This window comes from Protopterus annectens, chromosome 15.part0 (genome assembly GCF_019279795.1).
Source record: "Protopterus annectens isolate FY-2018-M chromosome 15.part0, PAN1.0, whole genome shotgun sequence".
Taxonomy (NCBI): domain Eukaryota; kingdom Metazoa; phylum Chordata; order Ceratodontiformes; family Protopteridae; genus Protopterus; species Protopterus annectens.
The window spans coordinates 72,813,878-72,827,815 of NC_056749.1; the positions used below are offsets into that span (position 1 = coordinate 72,813,878).

The following is a 13,938-nucleotide window of genomic DNA, read 5'->3' on the forward strand; positions in this document are numbered from 1 at the left end:
GGACAGACAGATATAAGCTTTGCGTGCAAATGGGTTTGAAGAAAAGTGCCTTGGTATTTTGTAGTAAAATGTGTGTTTCTCATTAACAGAAAAAAAATCAGATTGACCTTTAATACACTGTGAACTAAGTCAACAGTTTCTCTATTGAGGACTGGTACATGATTTGTATTCAGCTATAACCCCAGCTCCAAGGTAGCCATGTCGGAAAATGACATACATATACAGCATTAACATGGATTTGTCATTAATAGCACACAAACTGATATTGCTGTGCACTTAATATGCTGTTGAAAAGCATTAATTTGAACATTTTATAATAGGTCACCACATTTACATTGTTTGTAGGTATGGTAAGCATTATTAACTTTGATTTAGTGGCGATAAAACAGTGAAATATATTGCATTGATTAGCGCAATTTGAAAAGCACTGATATGAACATTATGAGAATTTACAACACATACAGGTTATTATGTACAACGCATACTAGCCTAGACTAACTTCTGAAAAAAATGTCATATTTATGTGTTCCTTCGAGGTGTGCAAGTGTTATAGTTACAATTGTCAATAAATATACAACTAAGATGCATGAAAACATAAGCAACAATCTCTCTCCATATTTTCATGAATACTTGGTATCATTCTGGGTGTAGAAAAAGATACCATAATAGAACATTATGAGTATACAATACTCTGTATTAATAACTGTGTGGGGATATTTGCACAGCCATTTGCATGGAAGCTGGTACAACTTTATGCTTTACTGACGTAGGTTACAACATTTTCCTGAAAATGTAGTGATTGGTTTCTTTTCTTCCTGGTGGAGGTAGTTCTAGTTTTTGTGCACTGATTTCTAGAAACATTCTTCACCAGCATCCTGAGCAAATGTTGGAATTGTGATGCAAGTGTGCTATGAGGACCATCCCTTGAGTGGTAGGTGGACGATTTGATTTAAAATTGGCTAGAATAAGAGGGTTTGTAGCAATTATATAGCAGTTTTAACATGATTGCTAAAAAAGACAAGATTATCTGGATGTAACTGGAGGCCAGTTTGCCGTTTTGAGCACAGTGTTCATACCTTGGGAGGAGGTAAAAGAACCTACATATTTTATTTATGATAAATTGTAGGCTCTGTGTTTTGGTGATACAGATTAATGCAGTTATTGGCAGGGTCTTTTCTAATCATCTGGAGATAAGGATAGCAATTAGTATTGCTTTTCTGAATTTCACTGTGACATGGTTGAGGGGAACTATAACAGACTTTAAGCTGCCTAGAAATGTTATCTGTTATATATTCTATAAATGGAGTAAAATATAGAGTTGGGTCCTGAAGCTGACTAAGAGGCTTATATATATATATATATATATATATATATATATATATATATATATATATATATATATATATATATATACATGTGTATGTATGTGATTTATTTTGTTTTCAGTTGGATCTTTTACGTTTAAAGGGTTATTGACACTGAGTTTTTGAATTGTGCCAAAAAGTATACTTACAGTTTATGTTATGTTTAACATTAGTTTGTTAATTGTATCTGCCACTGGCCAGAACTGTGAGTGAAAATGGTCCAAGGACCACTTCACTTATCTAGATAACAAAAAAAAAACACAAGCAATAAATAAATAAATAAATAAATAAGAATATGCTCTGCACTAGTTTTCTAACACCTACCAGGTTTTGTGCTGCTTATCAGCCCTATAGTACACTTATGTTTTCCCATTTTAAAAATGGAAGGTCACACACATTGTAACATGGCATGATGATGCTACTGGGAGATGCATGCCATGCAATAGAATGGGGGTGTAGAACTACTGGGGTGACAATATTTAGAATAGCTAGGAAACTATCATAGGCACCAGAACTTAGTTGGGTGCATAGTAAGTAGCTGATCCTTTAAACTCTCACCTGCTAGGCTGGTAATCATGTCTAGTAGAAGAGGCAGCTGTCTATGTAATCAGTGTTCTGAATAAATATGGCAGAAGTTACTGCATCTAACAAACTCACTAAGTGTACTGTAGTGTAGTCCAGAGAACTTATAAGGAGAGAAGGGTACACTATTGTCAGCCAAGGGGTATTTAAAGAGATTGAGAGGACTGGGAACCATATTTCCCTCAGGGGTGGTAAGGAAAAGGAAGAGCATAAGTCCTTTCCATGAGTTATTGGCCCAAAGACATCCTACCTCTATTATTAGTCTGCTTTGGAACTGCTTTAGTATGTCAGGCATTGGTATGTTGGGTTCGGTAAGAATAATAAAAGTATAGGTCACCCACAGGAGAAACTTAAAACTGGAAGAAAATAAACAATTCTGCTTAAAAATACTGAAGTTAATTATTTTGTATATGAAACCTGAATATGCGGGAATGTTAAACACCTCCTCTGTTGGGAGATGCCCCCTTGATACCGCAATGCTGGGGCTTTTCTCGGTACATCTTTTGCTTCACATTTAAAGATAAGTCACTGTACTTAATAATAAAATGTATCCCTCTTTTATGACTTACTTACATTTGAATTTAGTATATTAAGATAACTAATCAGCATACTAATGCCTTTTCAAAGTCAACTGTTACAGTTTATGCATACAGATCTGGGAAACATGGATCGGCTCACTGAGAATAGACTAATAGTTAAATGCATAAACTGTAACAGTTGACTTTGAAAAGCCATTAGCATGCCGATTCATTTACAATAGATAAACTTGTTGATTTATGACAATATGTGCTTAGTAAAACCATGGGGGTGTCTATATAAGTATTTCTTATTTATCTTGCTGTTCTTTATATATACAAGACTGTTGTTGTTTAGATCTACATGCACGGACTGTTTAACTTGGTTTTGAAATGGTAAGTGTATGCAGACTCCTTTGAAATTTATACATTTGCTGATTAGTTACAAGTTGTGTTAAGTGGAAGCCATGAGGGTGAGCCTATAAGTATTTTTTACAAACTTTGTTGTTTTTAATATGGAAAGGTTATAGAAATTCAAACAGAAATGACATAATGATGCAGGCCTTATGTTTACATCTTGAAGGGGTCATTGAGCAGCCTTGTATGTGTTTATTTGCTAGTTCTTATGACTTCCATTAGGGGTATCTGACTGCTACTAATGTGATTATGCTTTTGATAGTATGAGTACTGTTTGTTATATATAAACATGTATGCATACTTTATTCCAAGAACTTTATATGTTAATTTTACCAGATTTTCAGCTTTGTATCATAGGCTGAATGTTTTATATTTGTTTTTTTATGATGGATGTGCTATTTGGGATTTTGTAAGCTGGAGTTTAGGTCAGGTGACTAGTATAACTGAAGAGTCAGGTGATTTCTGTATATGTCATGTGACTACTCCTAGCATTTTTATTGGTTTATGGAGACTTAAATACAAGCATTTTGAGATGTTATTTTATTGTATCTGAAGAAGCATTGTGGAAGCAACGCGTAAGTGCTTATACTTCATTAAACTCAAGTTATCTTTTAACTGCCATATTTACCGCCTCTTGGTTTTGCCTTCTGTTAGAAAGAGATACAGAGTTACCCTACTGCTATAGCTGAGGATCGGTAATGATGGGAGAAGGTTATCAGGCATTAACAGCCAGAAAGAAGGTCACATGCAAATCATGTTTATATCAGTAATATCATGGGACTGCAAATAATGCAGCCTATAAACAAACGAGAGAGTAAGTGTGTTCATGTGGAGGGTTTATCAAAGAAAAAGGCGGGTAGTACTGTTCCTGTACTGGTGACTCATAACCTTCCATCCTCTGTATCTAATCCTGTATGCATTCTGAAATTACAACTGCAAAACAAAACGATTCTTTTATATGAAATAGTGAGACAATTGAAAGCTTAGGCTGTCAGACCCTTTTTGTAGTCTTTGGAAAAATAATAATGATCAGGCATATAGGTAATCTATGGGACAGAACACTGAATAATAACAGTGTATCTTAGACATCTAAAGTGAAGGCAAGACAAACGCTTGAAACAGCTGTCAATAGAGGTCCTGTAAAAATACTATGCTGGTAATTGTATGTGTATGTGAGGAATATGGATTGCCTGTAATTAATCAAATCTTTTTTCACTTAAAAAAGTTAATATATTCTACTGGAAAAAATCTATTCTTATTTTGTATCAAAACATGCCTCTAATTTATATTTGAAAGTTTGGGTTTCTACCAAAATAGAGTTGTAAAGTGTTCATTGTTATGACCACCCCCCCCGTTTACTTTCTCCTACCTCCTCACAGCTGACCACCTGCTGTCAGCAGCTCCTTTCCTCATTGTCCAGGTCAACTGGACCTGCCTTATTTTTCACCAGGCAATCTGTGGCCCATGTCCAGGGCCAGTGGGGAGACTGGGAATGCCTGGTACAGCATCATACTGCTGCCCACAGTGCCGAGCAGTGGGACGTGCCCCCCCCTACCACCCTACAGCAGACTTGTGAGTGCTGCAATAACTGCCTTTGAGAAGTCCGTTTATAGCCTGCTGACCAAGCCACTTGTAGTAAGTAGGTCACTGAGCTGTGAGTCTGGTCAGCCTCCATTCCTTCCCACAAGGACTGGCAAATTGTCATGAAACACTCACTCCCATCCCCTTGCTCAGTCCCACCAGCACCCATGCCAGTAGTCGACAAGCTTAAGAACTTGGTTGTCTGTGAATCCCAGACTGCACCACTACCCACTATTTGTCCTACAATGTGTGCAGTTCTTTCTACTTTGGGTTTCAGTGTTTTTCATGTGGACTGCACTTGTGCAACTTTTCGTTTGGTTACAACTTAAAAGAGCACAGATAGTTTATCATGATTCTTTCAGTTATTATGAATCTATATAGAATTTTCGTACTCTAAATAGTCATTTTTTGCATGTTTTACTGACTTCTTACAGACTCTTTTCAAGTTTTAAAAATAATAAAGACTATTAGATAATTCTTAAGTTTATTTTATATAGAACTTGAATACATGAGAACATAGGCCTTAGTCCTTTAAATACTTTAATTTAAGATGATTCCTCTTTTTTAATGAAAAGCTGTTCTTGTTTCATGATATCAGATCATTTCAGTATTCATAAACCACTATCAGAAGAGTTGTTTTATAGCACAGTCCCTCAGATAAACTTTGTTTAATATGGTGGAGTTTATAGAAGAGTGTTCCCCATTGTCACGATAAGCAGTAAGATAACAGAGATGTTTGTCATGACAGCATTGTTGTGAAATGGCTCTGTCTGCTTCATCATCCAGTCATGTTCCTCTGTCAGCTTCTGGTTTTGCAGTTCTGGGCCAACTAAGTCACGGATCTTTTTGTAATATTGGTTAAGGTAGTCAACCTAGAGAGAGAAAAAATATATCACTGTTTACATACCTTATCACAAGGACTATATTAAGCGAATTGAAGACATCAGTTTTCACTTTTTGTAAGGCATCTGGTACTTCCATTGTTAGAATTTTTTATTTGATTACAGTTAAATAGTAAGAATACCTTTCTTTTTTTTCAAATATTAAAATTAGTATAGACTACAGATGGTTTGTATAGCTGAGAAAAGAAAAAAAAACAATAAATGCAGTTTTACAACACTCTTTCAAGGCCACAGTGCTCAACTTTCCAATTGCAGTTTTCCATAAATAATCACTAACAGTGTCCACCAGTTATCGTTTATTTGATTTTGAGATTTTTCATCTTCTTTGTGCTTGTTTGGTTATGGAATTGGTACATATAAGTCTAAAGGAGAGGAGGGCTTTGCTTACTTCATGGTTGGGGCTGTAGAGGGACATGCATTTAATTTTCATTTTGTCATCAGGTTGAATTTCTGATGAGTTGAATTTGGAAAGTTAGGTCCTCATTGAGTTGAAAGTTGATTCATGTTGGAAACGATAAATGCCAAGTATATACAAATCAGCAAGCAATAGAATCATTTTGCTTTCATATACTAAAAACTATTTATGTAGAGTAGTAAAATAACAGACATAGCCAGTTGCATAAAAACAAGCAACAAATTGTTTTAGATACTGTTGAATTTTGAGTCAAATAATTACAGTCTCTGGGGTAAATTAAATATACAGTTTGATGCTGATGGTTTTAATACATATTTGCTTTTAATACAGAAATGGGTGAGTTTTATTGACAACTTAAAATAATTAAAAATACCCAACAATTGATTTTCATATTTTTTGACAACTGTAAATACAGACTGCTATGCTGTTTCTTTTTAAGACACTGTAATGTAAAACTCATAATATATTAAGGAAATCTCATTCATTGCAAGTAAATTCTCATTCATTCATTTTACCAGTATATTATGCAAGTAAAGCAAGCACCAGATTAAAAATGGTAGCTAAGCTCCAAAATGATAATGGCCAATAAAACAAATCTTAGAAGACCTTAACTATTTATTCATTCATTTTCATCACTGGATGAGCTCTTTGCCGTGGTCCAGTGGTGCGAGGTTTGATTCCTTCATAACTATTTATTCATTCATTTTCATCACTGGATGAGCTCTTTCCCGTGGTCCAGTGGTGCGAGGTTTGATTCCTTCATAACTATTTATTCATTCATTTTCATCACTGGATGAGCTCTTTCCCGTGGTCCAGTGGTGCGAGGTTTGATTCCTTCATAACTATTTATTCATTCATTTTCATCACTGGATGAGCTCTTTCCCGTGGTCCAGTGGTGCGAGGTTTGATTCCTTCATAACTATTTATTCATTCATTTTCATCACTGGATGAGCTCTTTCCCGTGGTCCAGTGGTGCGAGGTTTGATTCCTTCATAACTATTTATTCATTCATTTTCATCACTGGATGAGCTCTTTGCCGTGGTCCAGTGGTGCGAGGTTTGATTCCTTCATAACTATTTATTCATTCATTTTCATCACTGGATGAGCTTTTTCCCATGGTCCAGTGGTGCGAGGTTTGATTCCTTCATAACTATTTATTCATTCATTTTCATCACTGGATGAGCTCTTTCCCGTGGTCCAGTGGTGCGAGGTTTGATTCCTTCATAACTATTTATTCATTCATTTTCATCACTGGATGAGCTCTTTGCCGTGGTCCAGTGGTGCGAGGTTTGATTCCTTCATAACTATTTATTCATTCATTTTCATCACTGGATGAGCTCTTTCCCGTGGTCCAGTGGTGCAAGGTTTGATTCCTTCATAACTATTTATTCATTCATTTTCATCACTGGATGAGCTCTTTCCCGTGGTCCAGTGGTGCGAGGTTTGATTCCTTCATAACTATTTATTCATTCATTTTCATCACTGGATGAGCTCTTTGCCGTGGTCCAGTGGTGCGAGGTTTGATTCCTTCATAACTATTTATTCATTCATTTTCATCACTGGATGAGCTCTTTCCCGTGGTCCAGTGGTGCGAGGTTTGATTCCTTCATAACTATTTATTCATTCATTTTCATCACTGGATGAGCTCTTTCCCGTGGTCCAGTGGTGCGAGGTTTGATTCCTTCATAACTATTTATTCATTCATTTTCATCACTGGATGAGCTCTTTCCCGTGGTCCAGTGGTGCAAGGTTTGATTCCTTCATAACTATTTATTCATTCATTTTCATTACTGGATGAGCTCTTTCCCGTGGTCCAGTGGTGCGAGGTTTGATTCCTTCAGCCTTCATTGTCTAACAAAGTGACTCTGGGCAAGTCACTTAAGCAGACATTGTTCCCAGGCTGTCTGAAAAAGGTTTATAGAGATCAGTGCCCTACCATGGAAAACAAATACAAATAAAATAAAATAAATAAAAAGTATGCTTATCCATTTCAAGGTCCTGAGGGCTGGAACATTTGCCAGTCAGCAGTGGGCATAAGGCAGGAAGTCAGTTCTGGACTGGATGTCATTCCACTGCAGAGAACAAACTATCATGCACTACCCCTAGAGACCTAAGGATAATCTGCAACCTCATAAATCTATAGGGCACATGTCTTCAGTACATCATAAAAGTGTAGGCATCAGTGAAAATTCACGTAGGTGCATGAGAAACATGCAACGTCCACTGAGAAGACACCTCAAACAAGAATTAAAAAGAAGACCCAGAGAACATTGATACCTTTCTGAATCATTGTACAGCCACAGTTTATATTTCTAATCTGAGAAATAATTTGCCTATTATTAAGACCATATATGAAAGTGACAGCAGCCATCTGTGGCTTTCCTATTTGCATAAAAATATAATTTCAAGTGAAGTTAGCAGCCTTATATTCACAAATGATTCACTGCTGTCCAGCTCTCCAAAATAATGTTGATTTTCTGTTATGATGTACAGATTAGTTAATGCTGATGAAGATAATTACCCATTCATAGGAACGAGATCTTAAAGAGTGCCACAGAGACCATGTGCAGCTGGTTAAATGCTATTAATACAATATCAGATATTTTTATATTTGTCAGTGTGTTACTTTAGACAACAAAATACGACAGATAATGCACTGAATCGGGTATTGGTCTGCAATAGCCTGGGAATAACAGTGGATAGAAATATTAGATTAAGTAAATCAAATAGTCGTGACACTGGACTACAAGGGCTTTTGGAATAAAAGCTCGGACATAATTCACCAGTCCATGAAATGCACTATAGCTTTACTCATACTAAAGAACAAAATGAGATTTAATATTTCATTTTAGTGAATTGAAGAATGGACTGTTGTTTAGCTCTTTAGAAACTGACATTAAGGAATACAGTCCCACCCTATATGGGTATAGTGGAACCTGGTCAGGACACATTCCAGTACTAGCTGGAATCTGAACTGGTTTCCTGTGGCTGTTCCCTCATTATGGAATAGTTTATCAATATAATTAAAGAGTACAAATTCAAATGATATGCTTAAAAATTGGAGACAGGTAACTTTTCTGCAGACTTGAAATGCATTACTTGGTGATGGATCACACATAACTATCACACAGTTCTTTCTCTAGAAATAAGTTTAGATGTATGCTTATATGTTGTAGGAAGGCTAGTGCAGACACCTCACCAAGTATCTGAGGCAATGAAAGTATAAAAATCACTTAAGCAACAAACCTTTGACTCATGACAACAGTTATTTTTTAAAAGAATTTGAAAACATGGAACACACTACAGATACTCAGGAGGCCCCTTGCTTAACTCCCTATAATGGATTGAAACTACATTTCCCACCATGCTATAGTCTACACGTTAATCCACATATTAACAAATTATATATGTCTAAACAATGCTTACAGTTTTATCTACTCCTTCCCAAACTTGTAACATCATTGTATTAACTCTAAAAAGCCAGTACCCTACCAATTCACCTCCAAGGCCATTACACTATGTACTGAATAGAGCCGTCTAGTTTGTTATGAGCACACTCTTTTGTGGATGGCACCTATGCTAGTTATGAAGTGATTTTTAGATTTCTGGGATGTCAAATAAGCTTTTGGATTTATTCATTAGTATCACAAAGGTTATTTTAAGATATACATTTTACAGTTTATGTATGCTTATTTATATTTAATAGATTTAGTCCGTTATGCCAAATATATTACCTTCTGATTGTCTGGTTTCCTATTTTTAATGTTACACCTATTTTTTTTTCTTTTTTGTTAAATAGGTTAGATTTTTGTTCCATGCATTTGATTTAGTAGTGGGGTTGATTCAAGGTGTTCAGATTCCCAGTGCATCTAGCATGTGTAGTTTGGAATTTTCTTTCATTGTAGTGGGAGTTGAGGTGAAATTTAGCATACCATTTCTGATTGGTTGAGGAGTTGTTGACATCAAAACACATACAAAATGTTGGTGAAACACATAGGATATACAATAAAAATATCAGCATCTTGAACTTGGATAAAAAGATTTAGAGCATGATATCTAGATATTTGAAAAAGATATTTGAAAAAGATAAGTATGTATTTATATATGTAAATGGTCACGACACTCTAACAAAGTGCAAAAATGTTAATAGCACCGTTGATGCAAAAACATTAATTGCACTTCCACTAAATTGCTATATAAACATGGATAAATACAAAGTAAACATTAGAGAAAACAAAACACCTATTTTTAAGCATTTTTGCTAGAGGGCAAGCCCCTCTTGTACTTTCCACATGTGAGTGCACATATAATGTGTACAAAACTGAAGGGAACTATTTCCTTGTACTCAGTGCATTGTTATGTCATTTTCAATCTCATTTTCAATATCACTGCTCAAAAATAAATATATAATTTGTCTAACATTTGCCAAAGCATCTTTCAGCCTACCGAAGTAGTGTGTGTGTGTGTGTGTGTGTGTGTGTGTGTGTGTGTGTGTGTGTGTGTGTGTGTGTGTGTGTGTGTGTGTGTGTGTGTGTGTGTGTGTGTGTGTGTGTGTGTGTGTGTGTGTGCATGATATCTATCTATATATATATATATATATATATATATATGTATGTGTGTGTATATACATATATATATATATATATATATATATATATATATATATATATATATAATAAAATATATACATACACACACACACACATATATAATATGTATATATGCATTATATACATATATATATATATATATGGGTCTATATGATGACTTGGTCGACAGTTCATATGATCGACAGTTTATTTGGTCGACAGTTCATTTGATCGACAAGCATTTTAGGTGGGGCTTCACCCCCCACACCCCCCAATGTGGGGGGCTGTGCCCCCCACCTCCCCAACTATATATATCAACTCCAGGGTTGTACAACATTGGGGAAGGGGGCAAATCTGCTTGTCGACCAAATGAACTGTCGACCAAATGAGTGTCGATCATATGAACTGTCGACCAAGTCATATAGACCCATATATATATATATATATATATATATATATATATATATATATATATGTGCTAAAAGGTAAAACCTGGGTGGTCTGTCTGGAACAAATGAGGCGCTGACTCGGTTCGTAGATTTAAGCGCTTTCGTTCGCTGCCTTTATTAAGCAAAATGAACTTCTTCAGAAATCTACTAAACATTGTTACACTTGCAGTATAAAAAAATCTGTATATATATATATATATATATATATATATATATATATATATAGAGAGAGAGAGAGAGAGATGCATTTGCATAGACACACACGTGTATCTATCTATAAATTCCTGCACATTATGTATGCATGCATGTGTGTGTGTGTTTGTGTGTGTATGTCTGGGTTCACTTCACTTTGTCAAATTGTCTGCTCATTGACAGAGTGTCATGGTTGCGAAATTCATTGAGGTCACTCATTATCAAGCTCTATGGATGTCAGAAAGAAGGAAGACTGAGTGTATGGGGTAAAGTAGGTGTGGGTTTGGGATTTCAGTGCTGAAGCTGGAACTTTTCTTATTTGGGGTGAGAGTATCTATATAAGTGTTTGAGTAAGGGCTAGATAAGGGTTCGAGAAGGGCATAGATTTAGTGTTGTGCATGTGTGCTGCTCTGTGTGGTGTGTGTCTGTATGTTTTGTGTACTAGTAATGTTACAGAAAGGGTTTTTCTAAGATAAGGTGCACTATTTGGTTTGGGGCAGAATTTGGGTTAGGGTTAGCATGCATTAGTAAGGTGGTGCAGGAGTGAAGTAAAGCAAATAAAATAGCTGCTGAACAAGGTTGAAACAGGTCAGGATTCATGAGTACTAGTATACAGACTGTGTTGAAATATTTTAATTGAAATACAAATATTGTGAATTGGGTCTTTGGAAGAATATGTTGGATAGCCCTGAGATGCTTGTAGTGGAAAATTAGTCTCCACAGTTTGTAATTTCCTGAGGATTAAATATGGTTTGATAGGGTGTACTGCACAGTGCTCCAAACAATTAAAAGCACAGTTTGACAAATATAAGGCTAGTGGTATTTCTACATTCCTCACGCTAAAGTATGCTTATTCAAGAAAAGAGAATCTTATGACAGGAAATGGGTAGTACACTTACAAGGGAAAGTCTGTTGGTAAGTTTTGTTTCATTTGAAATTATCTGTTTGGAAGGGTGAAAGACCAACTTGTTGAAAAATTAATGCAAGAGAGTGTTGTGCAGTTTGTAAAGAGAACTCTGTCATAAATGATGAATCTGTAATACATAAAAATAAGGAAACCTTTTGCCCATTTGTGACTTTGCTCTAAACAGATCCTTGCAGCAGTGAAAATGGTTACTCTGAAAATTCTGTGGTAGTAAAATATTATACCATTTTATCAGAAAATGTATACTGTGATTTTTTTTTTATGTTTTTTGTTTTTTGCATAACTTCAGTAAATGCAAAACGACCACATGTATGAATTACAATGACTGATAAAGATAAGTAAGAGTTAGTTATCAATACAAACAAATGAGCAAACTGGTTGGCTGGATGTGATGATAAAGAAGAGACCTTGTTTTGAAAGCCATAGAATGTCATCAAAGAGCAAGAACGTGTGGAAGAGGTAATGGAAGCCATTTCAGAATACGTGGTTGACGATTAAGGGACCAACAAGCAAGAAAACGTGATAAATAAGACACTCTCTACATATATTAAATAACTGGGGCTTTGACAGAGAATACAGATCAACAAAGGCAGTCAGGGAGTTTTGTCTCCGAGAGACAGCGAAAGAGAGAGAGACAGAGACAGAGAAAATCAGTGGTAAACCTAGACATATAGTTTATATAAATGAAAATATAATGATAGGGCTTTAAATGAGTGTTTAATAACCTTGATAAAAAAAAGACCTGTCAAAGTGCAAACTAGAACAGTGAATCAAAATAATAAGCTTAAAAGTTCTAAGAGTATTGCTACAGCAAGCATACTAAAAGTGTATGTTAAAACCGAGTTTAGATTTTTAGAAAAAAGAAAATTCTAAAATTAAGTGAAGATGTAGAAGGTATGTAAAACCTACGGAAACAGATGGCTATTTAAAATGGTCAAGCTACGTCAGCCCAAAAGGTAAAATGAAATGTGTTTTAAACCCAGATTAAGAAAAGTATAGATAGGAAAAAAATGCATAGACAAAAAAAGTAATAATCAACTTAAAAGACAAAAGTCAGGATCAAACCCAGATGAGATATTTGTAAACTGTTGACAACTGTTTTTACTTAAATCAAAGTGTCAGGATATGCAAACTGTAACTGAGTGAAACGGGGGCCTAGTAGGGCAAACAGAAAAGATACTCAGCTTAAATTTCATAAAATGTAGCTATCTTGAACTGTGCTGCAGTACAGCAGGCTAGTGAGATTGTAAAAAAATAGCACAGAACTGAAGTTACAGAAAGAGAGTTAAGTAAAACAGGTTACTTCAGGGTGTACTTAATATTAAATAAAGTCAAATCATGGAGTCACTACTGAAAACCTTGTCAACTATCTCTGATGTGAGTGCTTCTTAGAAAGAACTCCAGCTGACTAACTGCAAACATAAAAAGGGTTAAGCTGAATAGGAAAAATTGTGATTCTAAGCCCTTGTGGGCAGCAACAACAAAAAAGTCTTTCTATAAAATGAAAATTCACCAGAGTCAGTGACTGAGATGCTGCATGTGAAACAAAGAAGTAAGAATATTAAATAGCTTGATATCCTGGAAAACGCACCTCTGTTTAAGAAAATGGGCAGTATTATTAAACCCATTGCAACTATTTAAGCCTTATATTGCAGTAGAGACAGTGTCATACTAATGTGTGAACTACAAAATGAAGATGTGAAGCTAGGCTCTAAGGTGGAAAGAAAAGAATTAGACTGCAGAAAAATTGAATTAATTCCAGTAGAGCTCTGAATATCTTCTGCTATGACCTAGAAAGAGAGGTCAAGCAATGGAAACTGACTGTGACATCCCACTCTGGCCAGGTAATCAAGGAGCCTGAATCCTGACCTCTGGCACAGGAGAGGGATGTTCACTTGGAACCAAAAAGTTTCCTGCTCTGTCATGATCCCCAATAAGACTCCTCACTGGTACAGCTGTAGGGTTGAATCCTCAGCCGAGTGTCCAAGCCAGGTCCTCCAGCAATCT

General features: G+C 35.7%; 1 protein-coding gene across 1 annotated transcript in view; it reads right to left on the minus strand.

Annotated features, from left to right (window-relative positions):
• Positions 1–4,924: 4,924 nt before the first annotated feature.
• The window catches only part of XPNPEP2 (X-prolyl aminopeptidase 2), a 983,740-nt gene continuing 974,726 nt past the window's right edge, over positions 4,925–13,938 (minus strand). The window contains exon 21 of the mRNA XM_044057066.1: positions 4,925–5,331. Coding sequence (XP_043913001.1) covers positions 5,143–5,331 — 189 coding nt within the window. The 3' untranslated portion in view covers positions 4,925–5,142. The remainder of the gene's footprint in view (positions 5,332–13,938) is intronic.